General features: G+C 37.4%; 1 protein-coding gene across 1 annotated transcript in view; it reads right to left on the bottom strand.

Annotated features, from left to right (window-relative positions):
- Positions 1-23,561, bottom strand: part of SORCS3 (sortilin related VPS10 domain containing receptor 3) — a 520,917-nt gene that overhangs the window by 126,749 nt on the left and 370,607 nt on the right. Inside the window, exons 6-7 of the mRNA XM_039871263.1 lie at positions 15,491-15,555; positions 5,756-5,874 (exon numbers count right to left, since the gene is read on the bottom strand). Of these exons, the coding sequence (XP_039727197.1) occupies positions 5,756-5,874; positions 15,491-15,555 (184 nt within the window). The remainder of the gene's footprint in view (positions 1-5,755; positions 5,875-15,490; positions 15,556-23,561) is intronic.

Below are 23,561 nucleotides of genomic sequence, written 5' to 3' on the forward strand. Positions count from 1 at the left end.
GGAAGGAAGGAAGGAAGGAAGGAAGGAAGGAAGGAAGGAAGGAAGGAAGGAAGGAAGGAAGGAAGGAAGGAAGGAAGAAAGAAGTAATAAAGTCATATTAGCCAAAAAGGACATGGTGTGTGCATGGAAATTTAAAAAAGATCTATTTTTATTGAAGGATAAAATATAACAAGGAAGGTATAAGGGGAGCAGTGGTGGCTGAGGAATTCACATGAGCCTGATAAAGTAGGTAGGATCCAAATCACAGAGGAGATTGTAGGCAATGTTAAAGAAATTGGATTTTAACCAATAGGTGATGAGCGGCCACTGAAGTCAGGAACATTGATTTTTATTTTATATAAATTACTTTGGAAGTAGTGTTGTAAATGGATTGGAGGAGGGAGTGTTGATCCAGGAGCAGGGAAATTGGTTAGCAAGCTATTGCAACATTTCGGAAAATGCATGATAAGGGTTTACAAATGGTTTTAAATAGTTAAGTGATAATGGTGATTCCCCCCTTTTCCTCTAATAAATCACCCTAGAGCAACTAGAAAAACAACAAAGAAAAATGGAAACTCTATACTTAATGAAAATATAACCCTGAAACACAATATATGTGGAACAGAAGCCAAATGCAGAAAAAGAATAAGCAGAGAGTCGACATGCACCAGAGCAAAAATGTTTACAGCTACAAATCTTAGATCAAGATAGAAAAATAGGGTTCTCCAAAGGTGACAGTTCCCAAGGAGCAAAACTAACAATCCATTATTTGGAACCAAGGGAGTATGGTCCAGGAACTGGCAGTTGGAGCATTCCTGGAACTGTTTGGTGACAAGGAGGAGCTGGAGCAGCATGGCTGGATAAAGAACAATTCAGGTGGTTCTTCCTTATGAGAAGAACCCACCCACAGACAATCTTGAGTTATATGGAACCCCACTGAGAACCAAGGAAGATTGTTAAGCTGAAACACAGCTCTGATCTATCGGCAAGATGAATCTTCTAAAATAGTTCATCCAGGAAGAGCTCGTGACATTTAAAAAATAAAATAGTTAATAACATAGAGATAAAAGAAAACAGTAGAAGAATGATAAAATGTAGCAAAATAAAAGAGGAGAAACAAAGAGCAGAAATACAACAACAAAAAAAATGCTTCCCTGGAGCAAATAAAAATTGTGGCCATACTGCTATGACTAAAAATAACCTATACAATGAGATAGATCACTTCTATAAGAGAAGAGTTCAAAGCAGAAATACAAGAACTCAGAGGAGATATGTTGAGACAACAAAAAAGTGATAAAATATAAGCTGGCACAGCTCAGGAAAGAAGTTAGACAACAGCAACAAACAGGGCAAAGAGGAACTTGGACATTGCTACTCATTCAAGGATAATGTGGGTAAGAATGTTTTTCTTTTTAAAATTTCATTTGGCTCAGGGAATTAAAAAGAATTAGATTAAAAAAAAAATCGATGGCTCTCTTTTGTCTTTCCTGTCTATTGTGTATATCCTAAGTGTCTTGGAGGAAGAGGGCAAAAACAATGAAACTGAAATAAAAGTATCTCTCAAAATAGAAATCACAGAATCTTTTGAGAAATTAAAAAGGAAAAATGGAAGCAATCGAATGAGACTTATATTTCAGGGGAAAAAATTGATGCAGAAAGACCAACCACAAAACCTATACTGATAAAGTACATACTATTCAAATATATATTCTAAAAAAGACTTTATGTATTAAGGGAAAAAGACACCTAAAAGGGGAAAACATCAGACTGATCTGCTAGAATAACATTCAGTAAATTAATGGAACAAAGTTCCCATGGAAATCAAAAGATACATTTAATTGTATAAATGATATTAAAGCATAAAGGAGATAGACAAACATATTTTCAATATTTAGAAATTTACCTTTTTTGAATACATTACTAAAGGATAAACTTCAGACAACTAAGAAATTAGAAAACTACAATAAAAGAACTGGTGGTCACCAATGAATACATTTACATATAAAATTAAAATAAATGCAAGAATGACAGTTCAGAGCAGAATATAAATGCTCTAAATAAGTTAAGTAAAGTTAACTTATTTTATTGGATAGAGGGGAGAGAGTGAGAGGTCATACACACTATTTTTTCCCACCTTTCCGCAGTGCCTCATATAAAATATTTAAGTCTAACAGAATTATATTTTAAGCTGGAAAAGCAAAACTAGAAGATAATATAATCAAGCAAAACCGAGTAGTGGAAAAATTAAAGCTAGAGGGGAGGAAATAGAAATTCGTAGATATACAATAATTTCATAATTGCTTACAAGAGAAAATCAACAGATAATATCTAATTATAGATTTACTATGTTATATAAAGTTATATTCATAAAGCCAAGTAGTTAGAACAAACATTCAAATTATCAAAGAAATACATTGGCAGGAAAGCAAAGAAAACAGACCAGATAATGAGCTTTTTTTTTAAAAAAAAATCATAACTAAATACTAAGCATACATTATCAGAACTAAGACATTTGTCATATCAATCAATGCAAATGGCCAAACTCACCTATGAGAAGGAAAGGACTCTAATTAAATACTGATGGCCAATCAACTTATATTTGTACCTGTAGTGTGCGTAGCTGTTTACCTGCCATCTACTGACATTCTTTTATTTTCTTTCAATCTTAGCCAACTGATAGTTGAAAATAATGGCGTTTAATTTATTTATTTGATAATTAATGAAATTCAATGTTTTCTCTAAACTATGGGTCTTTTGCATTATTTTGCGATGTTGTTATTCCATTGCTTCTCATCTTTTTCATAGCAAAAAAAAAAAAAGAAAAAGAAACCCAAATCCTTTAAACGATTTTCGAGTCTCCGTGAGAACAATCACCCTGTACCTTTCTGATATTATCTCTAAATTCTCCTTCTAGGTCTCATTTCCTACTTCCTTCTCATCCCCCTGGACTCAAAATATTAGACTGGCCTATGGCCCAGTCTTTGGATTGTTCCTCTTCTCTGTCTATACTTACTCCCTTTGTGACTTCAATTGTGCGGTTCGGCAACGTCATCATATGCTGACACCCTTCCAGGTTATATCTCCAGCCCCTATCTCCCTCCCACTCCTACTCTAAACTTAGCCTCGAATCTCTATCTGCCCCCCCCCACCACCACATCTCCATGCGGGACTCAAAGGAGCTCAGGGCCCAACACACCTGGCTCCATGACCTCCTCTGACTGCTGACTGCTGCTGCCCTACCCCTGGTTCACTACGCAGTGTGGCCTTTCCAGGCCATCCTAAATAAAACCGTAATACTTACAGACATGCAACATTCACAGTCTCTCATTTATTTTTATCTACAGCATTGTCATCACCTGATATATTTTGTAGATAAATAAACAAATGATAGTACAGGATAGACAGAAAAATAGAGAGCAACATTTACATAACATTGTTTTGGTGCTTTACAGAAATAATTAACAAATATAATCCTCCTAGTGACCCACGAAGTGGGTACTGCAATTAGGTCATGCAGCTAAGTGTGGCAAGCCAAGGTCAGAATAAAGACTGACCATTGGTCTCCAAAGTACATATCTTTAACCACTATTCCTCACAGCCTTTTATATTAATGTATATAGATGCATATATTATATACATATTTTTGTTGTCTCCCACTAGAATGTAAATGCCACCGAAGCAGGAACTTTATTGTGCTTACTATCATAACCCCAGCACTTAGAATAGGGGGTTTGGGACATAGTAGACAATCAATAAAACTTTATTGAATAATGGGAATTCATATCTCTTGCAAACAAAATAAAATTTGATGTTAATGAAAGAAAAAACTTTTATTGTTTTCCAATAAAATGAAAAATAAAAAGAAATGTTTCAGAATAGTAAGAAAAAAATCTAGGTATCTATCTTCAGAGTTATAGAAAACTTTATACAAGGGAAAATGAAACTAAAACCATCTGAACATTTAAAATTCTAAGTCGTGTTTCCCAGAAACAATTCTGTCATGTTCATCATTATGCGCAACATTAGCATTAAGAAAAGGGCAATCAGATTGGTAAATTCATAAATCATCCCTGTGTTCCTACCTTAGAAAAATTAAATGGAAAGTGATAACCAAGCCTGAAACTGGGACCATTAATGGGGATGGAATGAAAGGAAGCACTTGGGAAATAATTAAGTGATATTAGCAGAGGCTTATGGAGTCATTTAATTTGGTGACATAAACAAACTTCTAGGTTTCTACCTTGAGTGACCTGGTAGAAGGTAGTGCCACCAATGCGTCAGGTTCAAAGGGGACGTTGATTTTATTTTACCTGTGGAACATCCAAGTTGGGATGTTGACATAGCTATTAGATATGTAAGTCTGCAGTACATAGTAGAGGTCACAGCTCATTAACTTGAGAGTCATCAGAACATGGAAATGGTACTCAAAACCATGAGTACCATCACTCCCAGACCATGAGTATTGGGTGCAAAGAGAAGAAGGCCAAGTGCAAAAAGCTGGGGAACACCAAGAGCAGGGCCTGGTACTGTCTAGTTTGCATTGTATGTGTTCAGTAAATACTTGTGAATAAAGGAACACTAGTGCCAACGATCTGTCAAATTTAGAAACACCTTCCTGAGATTCTGGCTGTTAATCGAACTGAAAAACAGTGATTTTTTAAGCCACCAAGACCTCTCTTTCATTCCTGCTTTCAAGACGGTTTTTGGATGCCTGGTTACTTTTCCTATATTTTCCTAGACCTCAAAAATCCATGCAACTAATTTGCAAAATCAGTAACTGCTACATCCACAATAACAAGTAGGCATCGAGTACCCTGATTTACAAAAGCAATCCTGTTAGGGCCAAGGATGAGGGGTAAGTCATGTGCATAAAATATTGTCCCTATCTTCAGAGAGTATAAAATACAGTTCGGAAAGAAAGAGACAAATCCATTAAGATTTAAATAAGAACTCCTAACTCAGGGAGATTCCAAAGTTAAAGGCTCCTAGACGAAATAAGTGACAGTGGAAGGGTGGGGAGGCAGAGCGGGAGACATCAAGGTTGCCCTCAAATGCCAAGTATGATTTGTCACACACACACACACACACACACACACACACACACACACACACACACACACAGTGTCAGTCGCCCAGGGGGCATCATTGTAGTTTTTCCTCATTTCTAATCTATTTTGCACTTCCTTCCAGTGAAACTCAAAACCTAAAACAAGGCCTCCCTTGCTTGCCTAAAAATGTGAGTCCTACCTAGTTTTCTCTGAGTCAGAATTCTTGACATGAAAGATTTTGGTCTTGGGCCTTTGAAGGGGTAGTCAGCACCAAAAACAGAAGGGGAGATTTAGTGTGTTCTAGACTTGTCCAGAAAATCCTAGAGATGATTAATTTCTTAGAGATTCTCATTCTCAAATTAGCTAAGTCACTTTGGACAGAAATTGAATGTGGCTTTGAGCAATAAAGTCAACTCCCACAAGAGATTTGACTCTAAATAACCTCAAACCCAGGCCAACTCTCAGTCATTTCAAGACCCCTTTGGTATAATAAAACAGCAACCCAACTGTGAAGGGTTCCATGGGCTACTAAAGTCCCCTGTAAATGATACTGACCCACAATGCCAGAAGTCTGGGATCTTCAGGGGGCCAGGGCCCCAAAGCAAGGGAAGGACAGCACTCAGCTCACCACCTTCACAGCCTCAGGAAAGTCATCCTTATTTTCCTAGTAAGCAGCTGACTTCAACTATGCACCTCCCTCTACCACTGACTGCCCTTTCTGAACTCACCTGAATGAAGATATATTCATCCTGGACCACCAGGGAACTGATGTCAATAGAGCGAGCAAAAGGCCCACTCCGCGTTGTCTCAGCACACTCCTGGATCCTGCAGGTGAGGTAGTGAGCATCTGAAATGGGAAGGCAGAGCGACACTTATATATAAGGAGAAATGGTGAGCAAAGCTCTCAGCAGCCCTCAGGGGAAATCAGTGATGCAATTTAAAACAACAACGAGATTTCAATTTCTTGTTCACAAAATTTGTAATCATTTTTTTCTAATGATAACATCAAGCAAGATGTGGGGAAAGAGTCACTCTTACAGTCTGCTGGCAGAAGAGTAAATTGGTATAGCTTTTTGGAAGAACAAATTTGAAATATCTATCAGAATTTTTAAAGTGCCTGTCTTACACCAGCTATTCTAATTCAAGAGATGTTTTCTAGGGAAATATTCATATATTTTCACAAAGAGTCAAGGGCAAAGATGTTCACTGTGGCATTGTTCACGGCAGTAAAAAACTGAAAAAGGGTTTAATGTCCGTGACTCAGGGAACACTTAAATAAACGAAAGTACACATACTGCAGAGGACACTGCTGTGAAAGGATTAGGTAGATATAGATGCATCGACATGTTAATTTCTCCAGGATGCACTGTTCCTCAACCTTTTAAAAAATTATTTAGCAATGTGTATAGTATGCGCCATTTTATGTAAAAAAATAAAACACTCTTATCTTTATAAATATATAGGTTTGTGCCATAATGGCATAAAAGAAAGTTTTAAAGAATATGAATAAAAATGAACTAGAATTACTTTTGGGGAAATAAATAAATTGAAGGAGATAGAGTTGCAGTGGGTCTTTTGCTTTTCATATTATATAGATATTTATTATTTTTACAATAAAAATGCAGTATTTACTTATCGCTTATATAAAATTTGTAAAACTTATACAATTACTTTTAAAGTCTTCAAAAGATTTAAACCGCTAAACTCCCTTCAAGTAACCCCACACCGCCACCCATAAAAAAAAAAAAAAAAAAATCATGGTGGCAGCAGTAGCTGAATGGGAAGCCCTCAACTTTAAAAGGCACTTTGGTTATGACTATGGGGTCATCCAAGGAAGACAATCCTTTGGTTATTTGTTCCTTAATGAAAAACTACAGGTGAGTCTCTGTTAGAAAACTAGTATATACATTTGTTTTAGAAATGGTTATTATTCATTTAATGGTATTTAAAAATAATAAATAGTTAAAATGAAAAGTAGCAATCATTTTAGGATTCAAAGCAGAGTGTCTCTGTCATATCCAAAAACCTGCCACAGGTGTCTAATGCAATTGTCCCCTTGCATATGTGCAGTGGTGTGCATAGGTGTGGAGTCTACAATGGAAGGGACGGTAGGCAGTACAGATAAACAAGGCAAAAGGTTAAATGAGAAAAAATGATAACAATTGAGTTTAGAACAAGGCACTTTAAATTATCTCTGTCGATCTTTAATTAATTTACTGATTAACTCAACAAGTATTTCTCGTGTGTGTGCAAAGTATTGGATATTGTTTAGGCCCTAAGAATATAGCAGTGAATAAGACTGAGATGTTTCTCTTCTAAAAGCACATGCTGTCTAGGAAGGGGCTTACTCATATTATTTGCAGCTAGCTATTACGCACATTTATTTATAAATGATGTGAATTTAACAACAAAATCTATTTCGGTGGAAAATGAATTTATTACATACACTAGTCCTGCTTTTTGAATGTCCATATCTGAGCAGTCTATTGGCTTTGGTATCCATAATCCAAACATGTAAAACATTGCTTTCTTTCTCTTTATCAGCTGTGTTATCATCTGCCCAGGAGCTAAAGCCTCTTAATTTTTCTCTCTTCCACATGCCATACAATCCAGCTGGTTCTTAGCCTTGACAATTCTGCCTCTGGGGTAGAATTCTTTCCATGATCCCTGCCAGGTACCTGGGACAAGTCCTTCTCATCTGTGTTCCTGCTGCATCCATTTCCCCAATAGTGTTTACGTGTGTGATGGACTGACTGGGGCAAGGAGCCAGAGTCATCTTTAAGACTGAAACCTGAGCTAATCTGTCCCAGCTTCAAAACCATCAACAGGTCTGAGTACTCGGGGACAAAGACTAAACACCTTTCTATGCAATACAAGGCCTTTGAGAACTCGCTTAATAAAATCAAGTGCCAAAGGGGCCAGGAAAATAATGTATAAGAGTAAAATGAGCTGGGGCGAGAAGATAAATGGCAGCTGGCACATGGCCTTAGTGTCAGGGATCACTGAGGAGCAGTGGGGATGACCACAGAGTGGCCAACACCTGCCTCTTTAAGGGAGAGTTGCTTTTCAGCCTCGGTTCGTCACTGACATGCAGAAATAAGACATTATGAGCTTCTCAAAAAAAGCTAATGGTTCCTATTTTGTTCAATGTAAAATTTCCTGATTAAAAAAAAAAATTGACAGCTAATTCAAATGTAAAAGAGGGCAAGGCTAAACACTAAGTTCAAACAAAACAAGCCTAAAGTTCAAATAAGCCTGGGGAGCCACTCATGTCCCATCTCTACTCTGTGATTTTGGTCCTTCCCTACATCTCCAAAGAAGAGACAGAGCCTCTGCTCCCATTCCCAGACCTGTTAGCAAGACCAACCTGTTCACCATTCTGTTTTAAGTACAGCCTGCACACCCCTTCCTCTTTGTCTCTGTTCCCAGCAGAAGCCGAGGGTGGCCTGGCTGTCCACTTCTGACTGAGAAGGCAGGGGAAGGGAAGGAGCCCAGGCTGTGCCTTGGAGCACGTGACCTGCCCACCAGGAATTTTCTTGAACCCACACAGCCTTAGTAATTTGTGTATAGAATAAAGCACTAAAAGCCCAGTGACAAGCTGCAGTAAATACAGGCAAAGAAACCACAAGTGTTGACTTGACAACCTGCTTCCTTCTCACCAGTGAGTATCTCAGAAAGCTCCTTACGCTGGAAATCAAAGGTACACACAGGAGGCCATCTGCTTATCCCCTCACACCGCCTCATTTTCTCATCTATTTATGATTCGCTCTTGTATTTGGACACTTTGAAAAAAGAATCCAGTATGTTCAATTCTACCCCAAACAAAATCAACTTTGGCCCATAGCAGGTAAGCTATTGAACCGAACTCATCCCACGTTTTGGCCACTGCCCAATGCGGAATGAAAAGTCCAATTTAACAGGAAAGCAGCACTAAAATGAGTTTTTGAAAGCCACATAAAATTCAGAGGCCTTACAGCTGAACTCATGTATCAGAAGTCTCAATGCTTTTATTTTTCAAAACACAGAGACGTGATAGTAAGTGCTATGCCACCCACTGCCAGGTCAGAACCCAAAACGGGGCATGGGGGTGAGTAAATTATCAGGCAGGCTTGATCACCAGATGGAAGCGACTGAGGGTCGAAGGGGACTTTGGCTGTCAAAGGTGAGCAGGGGACATCATTGACACAAGTCTTGCATTTTACCAAAATTCTCAAATTTGGACTTTAGACATTATCTCCGAATGAGGCTGGATACAGTCATAAAAGATTCTGTGATAAAACTGAAAGGAGATATTTGTCATCTAAATCGAAACCCCCAAATATGCTTCTAACAACTGTGGCCTTTTTGTTTTTTAATAACACGAGATGGCTGAAAAAAATGAAAGAGGTCCAGATCTCTTGAGCATATTGTGATGTTTGAGAGCAAGGCTTCTGAAGCTAGAAAGTCCTGAGTTCGAATTCTAACCTTCCTACCTGCTGATTGCCCTTGGCTAAGCAGCAGCACCACTTGTTCGAGGTGCCGACAAGTTAGCATTTGTCTCCTGGGATTGTTGTCGGGATTAAATAACATTATGTGAGAAAAATGCTAACTTTGTATATTGCTGGATAAACTTGAAAAGATCAGCTTTTTATTATGAAGAGAGGAGGAAGGGAATGCATCTCTCATACATTCAATTAATAATAAGTTATTGTTTTACTGTGGAGAATCAAAAACCATGAGAGCACGGCTCCTACTAGTAAAATCATATTCCAAATTTATATCACTGTTTACTTTCTTTAAGCGCTGTGTGTGTTCGGGCAAGAAATAAAGGGTGTCTGAGCTGGAATAATCCAGGAGGACTTGAAGGAGGAGGCAGTCTTTGTGTTCAGTCTGGATGGAAGAGTGCGCTATGTGAGAAGGGAATTCCTGAATAAGGAAGTGGAAACTGCACACAGAATTTTAGGTAGGCAAAGCTCATGGAAGGCCTTATATAATTACATGTGGACTTGGATTAATCCTTATTTCTGAAATTCTATTTTCTCTCCTCTCCTTTGAAACATCCTCAATTGAAAAACTAGAAAGACCAGATTAAATAAAGATCTCATTCACATATCTATGTAGGAAAAGCGGAGAGTGATTTCCCAAATGGTTGAGCCACACCACTCTCATGATTAATGTATTTCTAAATGTTAAATGTCTTTCTAATGTATTTCTAACAGCCGTCCGGCCACTGCTCCACTTACAAAAACCAAAAGTCAAAGGCTTTGCTCCCTGCACTGTGAATAGAGATCTGTCTGATAACTTTAGAAATATCTGGCCCTATTTCAGCTAGCTCTACTGCTAGCAGAACCTTCAGGGAAAGGTGGTACAATGTGTCCAACCTCCCTAGTGTCCAGCCTCCACAACTTCTCATCTTGCAGGGTCTCATATGGTAAGAAGGGGTGGCCTCAAACTGACTGATTCATTTCTTTTGGATTGGCTCAAGGTGTATAGAGAAGTTGCAGGTGTCAGACACTCCCCGAGGTACCAGGAAGCAGAGAACACAAGACAGGTTCTTGCCCCCAGAAGAATCCCAGGCTAATGATGGAGACAGAATATTCACAAGTGAAAGTGTCTTGGAGATCTGTGCTGGATAGAGGATGGTAAGAGAACTGGGGAATGTGGAAAGAGAGAATGAAAGAGATAATCCAACATCCTTAGCCTTCTTCTCTTCCTAAGAGCTTGCCTTTCTTCTAAGAGTTTTGTAGAACCTAGGGAGGCAGCTTCTAACTTTCTCCATTCAGCAAGTCAAGCTTCTAATCTGTCTGCCTCATCACATTTCATCATAAGTCCAATGTTTCTCACTCTGCCAAAAGTTCCCCCAAAGGGTCACCTCCTTAGATACAGGAGTAAAGTCTTAGTCATCTTCGTTTCTCTCCTCAGGCTGACTTTATAAAGCCTCGGTAAACACTAGTTAGACTGAATTGAATTACATTGAAAGCTTACAAATTTTTGTTATGTTGAATTATATTGTGACTGATGATTATATTTTGCCGTTGAAATTATTAAATAGTCAACTATCCTAAACATTATGCCTCTTGCCACTTCGTGGGGGAAAAAAAAAACTTTCCATGATTCTTTCAACTTCCATATCTTTGAGTACTATATATATTGTAAAAAAAAAAAATTGAAAAAGGGAATTAAAATTGTGAACAAAAGCAAATTCAGCTCTTAGAGAAATACCCGACAAGTCTACAAGCTCACTGAGGACAGGGATGTTACCACATTCACTTGCATGTCCCCTCAGTATCCAGTACATGTAGACTTTAAAATAAATATTAGATATATAAAAGAACTAAATGGATTAATTGATTAATTAATTAATGAGAAAATGTAGGAAGTTCTATAGAACTAGAAACCAAGAACTCTGCATTCTAGTTTTGATCCCCATAGATTTTTTTAGTAGTCTTTTAAAACAGTTACTTTTTAAAAAAATTTATACATAGTACATTTTCTGGCATATACTTCTAAAGTTTTAATAGATATATAAGTTTTTATTTATATATACATATACATATATGTAGTTGCCACCACAATCAGGTTACAGAACAATTATATCACCCTAAAAAATTCTCTTGTTTTGCTCTTTCTTATCAAATACTTCCCCTACTCTGGAAACCACTGATCTATTCTCCATCCCTATAGTTATTCCTTTCCCATACAATCATATAAATCGAGTGATTATAGTATGTAACCTTTTAAAACTAGCTTATGTCATTGAAATTCATCCTGTTGTTGCATGTATCGACGGTGCTGAATAGCATCCTATTTTATAGATCTACCATAGCTTGTTTGTCATTTATCCATTCAAGAATTTTCAAGTTGTTTCCAGTTTGGGATGATTATCAATAAATCTGCTACGGACATTATATGTAGGTTTTTATATGAATATAACTTTCATTCCTTTAAGGTAAATATATAGGAATGAGATTGCCAGATCCAAAGGTCTGTATAACTTTATAAGAGACTGCCAAATATTTTTCCAGAAAGTCTGTACCATTTTGAATTCCCACAGCAACGCATGAGAGTTCTAGTTGCTTCATATCCTTGTCAGCACTTAGTATTGTCAGCTTTGTTTATTTTAGCAATTCCAATAGGTATGTAATGATATCTCATTATGGTTTTAACTTGCATTTCCCTAATGTCTAATGATGTTGAACATCACTTCATATGCTTATTTGTCATCTTTATATCTTCTTTGGTATGAATTTGTTATCTTTATATCTTCTTTTGTCCATTTTTTTTAATGGATTACTCCTTATTGCTATGTTTCGAAAATTCTTTTTATGTTCTGGCTATATAAGTCCTTGGCTGGATATGTAATTTACAAATATATTCTCCCACCATCTTTATTATGTCTTCTGAAAAGCAAAAGTTTTTAATTTTGATGAAGTCCAATCAACTAATTCTCTATTTTGTCAATTTTCATCTTGATGTCAATCCAAGGTCATAAAGATTTCCTCCTATATTTTCTCCTAAAAGTTTGTAATTTTATATTTTACATTTAGAAAACGATCCATTTTAAGTTAAATTTTATATAAATTGTGAATCATATTAAAATTCATTTTTCCCCCCATGATTGCTCATTTTTTTCCAACACCATTTGTTATAAAAAATTCTTTCTCCACTGAATAAGTTGTATCCCACAACCTTGCTCAACCTACTTATTAGTTCTAGAAGACTTTTTGGTAGATGCCTTGTGATATTCTAGATGGACAGCCACGTCAACAAGAATAGCAACAGTTTTATGTTTCCCTTTGCATTTCATGTTTATTTCTTTACTGCACTGGCTACGACTTTCAGCATGATGAAGAGGTGTGGTAAAGTAAGAGTAAATATCTCTGCCTTTTTCCTGCCCTTAGGGGGAAAACATTCAGTATCTCATTATTAAGTATGCTGTTAGTCATAAGTCTTTATAGAGGTCCTTTATCAGAAGTCCCTTCTGTCTGTAGTGTGTTGAGTTTTGTGTTCCAGTTTTTATTTTATCAGTAGACCAGCTGTATGAATCTGGGCACATTTGAATCTAAGCTACCACATCAGAAATACACTTTATGCCTTTTTGTGATGATCGAAAGATAAAGATATACAGGTATGTGTGAGTGGAAGAAAGCACTCACCATGGTGCCACAAAAGAAAGATAACATGCATTTCATTAGTGTATGTAAAATAAAGCATCCCTGAGTTAATGCAGTCTTGTTATGTGCATTTTCTAAATAAAGGTAAGTTAGAGCCAATTCACTAGGCTGAGATAAGGTTCTTTTAACTATTGAAAAACAGATTTTAAAAAAACTAGAAAAATAGAATAGAATTAATATGTACGATACTTTAACCTAAATGTGGCACCTAACATTTATTCTTGTTATATTTCTGCTCTCTTCGGTTTTTGACAATAAGCTAGAAATTCTTCTATAGGCTTTGCATTTTTAATCTCATAAAATTTCACAGCGTTCATGCACCATAGATCTTATCCAAATTTGGACCTGAAAATTTTGAACTTTCAGAAAATAAATTTAAGTTTAATATAAGAAATTATCTTCAAAGAAAACACACACACACACACACACACACACACACACACACACACACACACACACATCAAACCAAAACAAACAAACAAAAAAACCATAGGAGCTGTCCAACAGTGGCAAAGAATGTGTCTTAAGCTTGAGCTCATGGAACTTGAGGACACACAATGGAGGTGTTGGGGGAAGGTATGCCTACATGAAGTAGGAGATTAGATAGGCCTACAAAGTTTCTTCCAACTCTGAAATATACAACCGCCATAGATCACATATATGGCTTTTAAATGCTGACATGGGAAGCAAAGCCTAGGTAGTGGTCATCTGAAAAACTGGCCTGTGGGTCATCTTCTTGGAGTTGCTATCTGTTCTCCTCTTCCTGTCCTGCTACGTTCCTTCAAGCTCCTACATCTAACTCTTCCTCCAGTTTTTTCTTAGCACTCAGAGTCAGATGATATAATTCTAAATCCAAGGTTTGTCACCCTTATGATCACTGAATTTGAATATGTGATATTCTCTCCCTAAATCTTAAATAGCTCTTTAAAAAAAAAAAAAACCTGTTTTTAAAGATTGTGGGTCATTCTTCATCCCTACTTGCTTTAGAGGCTTACATTTATTCAAGAATCAAATGAGAATCCCACTCAAGAAAAAGCAAAGAAAGAAAAAAGTATAACACTCAGCAGAGTACCAGACATACAGTTAACAAATGTTGATTGTGTTCTAACTCTTTAAAAATAAAAACAAATAAAAGATATTACCCAAAATGCATATTTTTGGTATGCTTCTGTGTTTGGCTTCAAAAACACGTGTTTGGATAAAACATGCATTTTTACTTCATGTGTTCTGAATGACATTATAGCACACACAGGCAAGTCAAAACAGAATCTCCTTACATTTGTATTTTATAATTTCTATAACATTCCTCTCCATTTGACCAACCCATAACTCTGTGCAGTGGGCACAGCAAGGATGTCTAATCTCAGGCAATAGGGAAAATCAGAGCGCAGAGAGTTTAGAAAGAATTTTCCCTGGTTTCAAGGCTAATGGGTGGCAGAATCCAAGACACTGACTCACCTATAGGTACCTGTTTAGCTGCATTCCCAGGTAACCACTGTCTCCACAGATTATTTGGTTCTATTTGTGACCTAAGATATTCTAATTACATTTTCATATATTTCATATATTTCATCTATATTATATATTTTCAGAAATTTTATATATTTTTGTTTAAGGTGATTTTATTTTCTTGGATAGAGAGGAGCTTTATAAATATGATCAACTCTGAAAAGAGTAAAATGCTTAAAGTGGTGCAAAATGATGCTTTATTGGCCAAATTCTAAAATGTACGTAGGTGCACAATATTCAAAGGTGTCACATGTTTAAAATCTTGGGGTTTCACTGTTTGTTTGCAAGGACAGCATAGATCTTGCTCACCACTGTGTCTTCAAAGCCTAGAACAATGCCTGCCACAGAGTAGGCCATCCATAAATATTTGTGGAATGAATAAATAAAAACTTTTGCAAATAATTTCCTAGTTACTTTTTTGGGTAAGCTTGACCGTATTAAGGGTTTGTTTTTTCAAGGTGGCAACTCCTGCAATTCACCACATGAATGCAAAATACCATGATGAGCTATGGACATCCGGATTTGAATTACACTGAAGATGCCAGGAAATTACCAACAGGAGCCTCAAAATTCATCGCATTAACTCACATCCCCAGAAAATTCATTCCTGAGGGTGTATTTCAATGAAACAGCTCCCTTGGGACCAGAGGCCTCTCCCCCACTCTGGGAAATAAGGATAGATATGGCAGTAATGGAGCTCAGGGCTTTTCATCTTCCCAAACCATTAAAATGCAAATTGGGGGAGGAGAGGTTGCCACAGGCAGATATCCCTGGGCCTAGCCTGGTGGAGGCAGCACTCACATCCATCTGCAGTCCGCACCTCCATGTGCACCAGGTCTGCCTCTTTATCCAATCCGGCCACGGACCTGGGGAAGGAAGGGAGACAGAAGCTCAGTGTCGACAGGACAGGACGGCAGACAACACATGGGAAGCACACAGGGTGATTATTCGCTGGGAAAATCATTGTCTCAGAGAGGGACTGTCTTGCACCATGGGGACCCATAGAATAAGGCCATTGGTGGGCCCTGGCAGTTTGCTACCTCTAGCAGCTGTCACTTGTCATGGGCATAACACACGAGTCCAAGAGTGGTGTCAGAGAGTTGGTGACTCTCAAAAAAACATAAAAGACTACAGAGCCCTCAGTAATGCTGGTCTAAATCTCTGTCCTTGCCCCTTCTCCACCACCTTACAGCTTCTAGGAGGTTCTCTCTTCCCCACGGTCTTCCACCTTGTCACACCTGGTTACTTCCTCCACTTCCTCTCCGTCTGCCCTCCCACTAGAGTGTGCTAGTCCCTACTCAGTGTGTCCCCTGGGCAAAGTGTGTTAGTCTCAGTCCCCGCTCTTTGCTTCATGGCATCCTTGCCCTCCTGAGTTAGATCCGTCTACCTTTCCTTCCTCCTGCCTTGTATACAGTAAATGTTTAGGGACAAGCATGCAACATCTGGCCTGACAAGGACAAAATTCTCCTGATGATCTGAAAAGGAAACCTTAACTGTCTATTGCCATTAGCCAGAAAAAGGAAAGCTGAGAATCCTTACAAACGTATTGTCCTAAATATATTATTATATATTCAGAACTTCTACACAGAAGGCCCAGTCAGCTGTCTCCTGCATAAGATATCCAGGCCAGGATAAAATCCAGAAAATCAGTGAAAAAAAGGCAACAGAGATAGTAAAACATTCATGCGCTAAAGAAAACCACGTAATTCACTCTCTCCAGCAAGCTTTTACTCAGTTTATTTACTCTTATTTTAAATACCATTCTAAGATTGGTTTTCTGGTTTTCTAGTCCTCAACAGATAAGAGGCATCATGTTAGAAAAAAAAAGGTAGAATTTAAAATGGTGAGAATCAACAGCTGTTACCCAGATAGCAAGAGAAATAAAAAAAAAAAAACCTATAAAAAACAGACCTAAGAACTAAAAACTCAGTCTTCCATGTCATAAATGTCTACATTTCTCAATGGTTCTTGAGGCCATTACATACTGATGTTTCAGTATCTGACATCTACCTCGAGGCACAGAAAACAGGAAGCAGGAAGACAAGGTTGCCAATCTCTTCTGTTAAGAGACTAAGATTACAAATGATGTGTTAGGAAAAATAAAATAATTTTTGTTAAAATAAAACAATTATGTTTTAAATAGTTAAACTCTAGTGACTTAAAATGTTCACTTATATAAAATATTTCTGTCTCCAAAGAAACTGAATAAATGAGCCCTTAATCTAATACTTTATTTTTCCCATTGATTATTAATAAGATATCTTTTAATTTTTCCTCACTTCAGTGAACATAGGAGTGCATGTATCTTTTTAAATTATTGTTTTCGTTTTCTTTGAATAAATACCCAGAATTGGAATCACTGGGTCGTGTGGTAGTTCTATTTTTAATTTTTTGAGAAACCGCTATACTATTTTCCAATCCCACCAACAGTGCATGAAGGTTTCCTTTTCTCCACAATCTTGCCGGCACTTATTTGTTGTCTTTTTGATAGTCATTCTGACAGGTGTTTGGTGGTATCTCATTGTGGTTTTGATTTGCATTTCCCTGGTTATAAGTGATGTTGAGCATATTTTATGTGTTTTTTTAGTCATCCATATATCCCCTTTAAATGTCTATTCGGGTTTTCTGTCCATTTTTTAGTTGAAATGTTTTATGTTGAGTTGTATGGGTTCTTTATATATTTTCGGTATTAACCCCTTATTGCAGGTATTGCTTGCAAATATCTTTTCTCATTCAGTAGGTTATCTATTCATTTTGTTGATGGTTTCCTTTGCTATGCAAAAGCTTTTTAGTGTGATGTAGTCTCATTTGTTTATTTTTACTTTTGTTGCCTTTGCCTGAGGAGTCATACACAAAATAATATTGCTAAGACTGATGTCAAAGCGTTTACTGACTATGTTTTAACATGGGAGTTTTATGGTTTTAGATCTTACATTTAGTCTTTAATCCATTTTGAGATTGTTTTAATATATGGTGTAAGAAAGTGGTCTAGTTTCATTTTTTTTGCATGTATCTCTCTAGTTTTCCCAACACTATTTATTGAAGAGACTGTTTTTACTCTATTGGATATTATTGCCTCCATTGTCGTAGATTAATTGGCTATATACACATGGGTTTATTTCTAGGCTCTCTATTCCGTTCCATTGACTTATGTGTCTCTTTTTGTGCCAGTACCATATCATTTTAATTTCTATAGCTTTGTAGCACATTTTGAAATCAAGGTGTGTGATATCTCTAATATTGTTCTTTCTTAAGATTATTTGGCTATTTGGGGACTTTTGTGGTTACAAGTTTACAGACTGTTTATACAAATAAGCCCATAGCATACTTTTATTTGTGAGGGTGTGTGTTTGTATATTTATTTGCTTCAGCCATCAATTATAATAGAATAATTCTTATTAATATACTACCTATCAGACAGTAAGCTTCCTAAGAACAGAGACTCTAACTCTTTTTTCAGCATTTACTATCACACACAACTCAAGATTAGGCACACCTACAGATTAAATAATCCGGATAAAAGACTCAAACTTCAAAGCTGCTCTGGCTTTGTGTCCACAGGGGAAGAGATTAGGCTACTCAGCTGGGCAGAGGAAGAGCAAAAGAACTTGGATGCTGAGGGTAAGGAGAATACTCTTGCTCTTGTCCAGTGCACAGAGGGATGTCGCTGTCCACTTCCAGCAACAGCTTTGGGTTTCCCAGCACTGGCACTGTTGACATTTGGGGTGGTAACTCTTTGTTGTAGGGGCTGTCCTAGCTAATGCAGGATATTTAGCAGCATCCCTGTCTTCTACTAGATGCAGTAGTACCCCTGCACTTCTGACAACCAAAAATATCTCTAGACATTGCCTACCATCCCCTAGGGGCAAAATCACCCCCAGTTGAGAACCACTGCCTTAGCTGGACACATTGAATTGATGTCCAGACTCTATGTCTCCCTTACTAACGAGACAGCAAAAATAAACTGGCAGTGATTTCACTTCTTCACCTAATCCTACAACTGGTGAGATGCCCTTGAACTGTTGCTATTCTGGACCACAACATCTCATCAGGCAACTCTCTGTTGTTCATCAGGTAGAATTAATCAAGTCCCTAATGTAAAGTCCCCAACAAGTTCCCACTTCTAAAAACCTAGTTAAGGAAAACACATACAAACACAGCAAGCAAGGAAATACAAGATGCAGATATATGATGATTTTTGCGGGGGCGGGGGGTGAGTTGTAAGGGATAAACTCACAAAAATATTTGGGAAAGCGCATATGGTAATAACAATAAATGCTAATGGGTATTGAAACTATTTGCATTTTAGTCATCGTGTTTGTTTTACAAGCATTTTCTTAATTACTCCTCAAAACTGGTCTTTAAGGAAGATGCCATTTATCTGATATTAATCCTTGGTAAAATGAGGATAAGAGAGATGAAGTACCAATCCTAAAGTCACATGATGATAACAATCCATAGATACTGAGTGTACTATGTTTCAGGCACTGTTTTAAATGTAAATGGTGATCTCATCAATCCTCACACCAATCTTGTGAGTCAGAACTATTCTTTGCCTGTAGTTTAAAAGGGCACAATTAGGCACTGAAAGCTTAAGCAACTTGCTAAATCAACTCACAAAATTAGTAGGTAGCAAAATTAGGGCTCGAACCAAGCAAGTGGCTTTGAGCCATGAGCTTAACCTCCCCTGCAAGCCGCCTCTCCTGGCTGGCGAGAGGAGGGCTGGGGATTGAGCCCAGCCTTTCCCACCAGTAAAACAGCATAATGGAACAGAATAGAGTTAAAGTATCAAGAATAGGTAGGAATCTGTGAAAGTCCTTATGAATATTTAAAAATTCCTCAATGGTGAATTCTTTTGTCACAAGGTTTTTCTGAGACCTAATATGGTGGGAAGAAATGAATCTTTTCCAGTGAATCTTTCCATTCTTCCTTAAGAAGGGAAGCAGGACCAGGCCCATTTATGCAAACTCCTCATCTCATTTTGAACGTATATGCCAACAATGATTTTTTATTTCTACATCTGTAAAATGGGAAGATCAAAATACCTACTTCATAACATTATAGAGGTTAAATAAGATAAGTAGTAAATGCTTAGAACAGTGCTTGACACAGAAAGCATTCTTTACATTTTAGTTATTTTTTTTTTCATTTGAATAACAGATAAACTCATCTGCTTTCTGTCTGCCTTATTGCCTCCTTCATACCTAAGATCTACATTTGTTGAGTGCCTAATAATTTTAGCATTGTCCTGGGCACTGGATATGAAAAGTCCTGGCTATTGAGGAGTCTGGTTTAGGTACATTCCTCCCTCTCTACGTTGATTATACATCACAAATTCTGGGAACAAACTCATAATATAGGCTCCTATAATGTCCTGTACTCCTCTTCAGTGTAGAAATCACTATTTTGGATTGCAATTGCTTTTTTAAAAATTTATTATTATTATTTTGTATCTATAGAATATAATCCTCTACCTCATGGGCTTTTGTTGGATCTTTTTATACCAATATTTCCATTACAGTACTTGGAACATGGTACATCTTCAATAAATATTTGTTGAATGAATGATTATAACACTTATATCCAGTTGGGCAAACTTCATATGGCCCTATGTAAGCCTTGAGCTCACCCTTGGGTCTCAAAGACAAACATTTTTTTGTGTCCAGAAAAGATCTCAGTTTCCTACCTATGCACCAGATATTGTTTACCCCATGGACTGCTCTATCGAAGTTGAAAAAGGAAAAAAAACAATTTTAAAACAATTAACAAGCCCAACATTGACACATAAGGATGGGAAACTCTAGTGATTATTCTCTAAAACTGAGAGACTTACTGAATTCTGAGCAAGGACCAAAGACACAGGAACAACAAGAAATAAGGAGCCACAGTTAAACTACCAGGGAAGAAACTACTATCAGCTCCTAGGACCATACACTCATTGATGTTACCAAGGGAAGTACATGAAAAAGGTCAAGAGGTTTTATAGTTTATTTTTAGCAACTGCACCCTCTGTTCAAACACAGTCTTCAAGTCCTAATATATAAAATAAGTCAAACGGGCACTCATCAGGAACCGTTAACAGCTCATGGAAACACAGCAGTGCTTGGGGAGCTGGATGCAGCAGCCTTTGAAACATCCAACCCTGCATTTCACGGATCAGAAAAATGAGCCTCACAAAACTGTCCAAAGACACACAGGTTCGGAACCTCAGCCCAGTCTCTTCATGACACACTTGGCTGCCACAAGGAAGTGCAGGGCTGAACTCCTATGTGTTTTCTTTCTTTGTGGTTGTGAATCCCAGAAAACAATCATCCCCAGAAATAAGAAAACCTGACCTTGGGGTAAGCACGAGACAGAGTTGAGGGTAAAATACTGATAAGGTCAAAGTACAAGTGCTTGATGAACTGATTAGCTAGGAATTTAAATTATCAAATAATCTTATTTCAATATATTTCTCCGAATCACACACAAATACGCCCTCCCTTTTGCTCTTCACTCGGGCTGCCTCTCCACCTGGAATAATCCTTCTGTTCCACTCTAGATATTCCCTCCTTATGGCTCAGCTCAATACCTACTTTCTATAAAAGCTCCTCACCTGGGTGAATATTACAACCTCCTGGGAAACTTTCTAAACCATCAAATACCAATGCATAGGCCCTTCTCCCAGAAGTCCTGGCTTAATTGGTCTGGAGCAATACTCCTCTCACATTTTAGTAGCATCAGAATCTCCTTGTTAAAACACAGTGCTGAGCTGCACCCCCAAAGTTTCTGAGTGGGGAAGGAAGGGGTAGGGCCCAAGAATTTGCACTCTTAGCAAACACATAGGTGACAGGATGATGATAGAGATCACACTCTGAGAACCACTAGCCTGGAGTATAGTCCAGGAATCAAATCAATCAATTGATTTTTACTGTCAATTTAATGTTATCTCACTTACTCCTTAAACAAACTTTCGAGATAGGTAGTATAATTTTTTTTTAGATGAGGAAATGAAAATTTTGAAATGTCAAATGGTGTAGCCATTGATACAGACAAGAATGTATGGTTAGAGTTGAGAATCGCTCATTGCAGCTTGAAACACAACCTCTGTGAACTAGAGCTAAAACAGCCTTTCCTTTTCATGTATTTGCAATGTATTTAAGAGTAAGAATTCTGGAATCAGACTCTCTGAGTTAAGAGTCTTGGGTCTGTCCATCGCTTACTAACTGTGGGATCATAAGCAATTTACTTTTCTGTGCCTTAATTTTCTCATCTGCACAACAAGAAGATAATAATGACATTCCTTTCATTGTTTCTATGAGAACTAAATGAATATGTAAATGCATGTAAAACATTCTGAAGACAGAGAGGCATATATTAACACCTGACACTATATAACGCTTTATTATAGTGCTCACATTATCTAAAGTGCAACTGATATTTATTGAGCACCTAATATGCCAACATTTTTACTATCAACTTAATGTTATCTCACTTAATCCTTAAACGAGTTTTTGAGATAAGTAGTATAATTTCTTTTCATATGAGGAAGTGGAAATTTTGAGATGTCAGATTGCCTAACCATTGGTACAGAGCAGGGAAGAAATGGAGACTGGATTCAAACACAATCTGTCTTAGTTCTACCTTTGGTTATTTGTGTACCTGAAATATTTCTCCCTTTTGACTGTACTATTCTTAAAAACAGGTTCTAGATCTGATTAGATTATGTGTTCAACTAGTGCCTAGCATTGTGACTTGCTCTGCATTTATTAAATATCTATTGAGTAGATGAATAAATATACAAGTGAGAATAATAATAACCTCAGCAGTACGTTTAAGATAAATGTTGAAAACAACTTCATAATATGGTGAAACAGATTTTATTCATTTAATTAATCTCCAGGCAATTAAGTGAATAAAGTCTTCATTTTAAGTTATTATGCTGCTATTTTCACCATTTATCCTCAAAGCAATACTCAATCTGTCAAACATACAGTCATCTGTGACTTGCTTGACAAACGTGATTATCCTGTAAAAATGTTAAGGCAGCAAAAACTCATCTCATCCAGTTCAAATGAACATGGCTTTTCTAGTAGGTTCTTTGAGAACTTTCCTCCCAAACCACAAACAATCCTTGTCTTTGTCCACTGCTAGCTCCCCTAGATCCCAAGATTTCCAGGGGCAGACCCTCATGCCCATGTCGCTACTACATGGCCCTGACTCTTGTTTATAGCTGATGAGACCAGGGCCAGAACCCCAACCTAAGGTGGGTCAAAGACATTTGTTTCCCAGATTAAGATTGGTTTGAGAAACTCTAGTATGAGACTTGGAGCAACTTGTCTTAGATGCCACTAATTGTTCTGCCAAAAAAAAGAAACAAAGGTGAGAGACAGAAAGAGAGCACTCCATGAGATTCTGGAGTAGGGTCTCTTCTGAGGTCTGACTGCATTTCTTCTCTCGAACCCTAATTAAGTTCTTCAATTAAGCTCAGTCAAGTTATTTACTGTTTCCTGCAACCAGAGTCATTACCAATACACCCCTCCAAAAGGGGCTCAGCATCTGCAGGGCTTTCTCCTGACTCCCGGATGAGCTGCTGTCCCTTCAGCATTCTGGTTCTCCCAGCAAATTAAAAGGGCCATTTACTAGTAGATCAGTGTCTTTCTAACTATGAACTGTGATCCACTTGTGAGTGATGAAATATACTTATTGATTCAACCCCATTTTTTATAAATAAAATGAAATAGAATTGAATAGGAGATATCAGAGAACATGTCAGATGGAAGACTATTTTTCATGTAACTTTGTTGAAGATGCATAAAAAGACATAGGTTTATGCTGGGTCATAAGTATGACATTTCCTATCAGGGAAGCAGTATAAAAAGAGGAAGAAAAG

Source organism: Pteropus medius, unplaced genomic scaffold (genome assembly GCF_902729225.1).
Source record: "Pteropus medius unplaced genomic scaffold, Ma_sr-lr_union100, whole genome shotgun sequence".
NCBI classification, from domain to species: Eukaryota; Metazoa; Chordata; class Mammalia; order Chiroptera; family Pteropodidae; genus Pteropus; species Pteropus medius.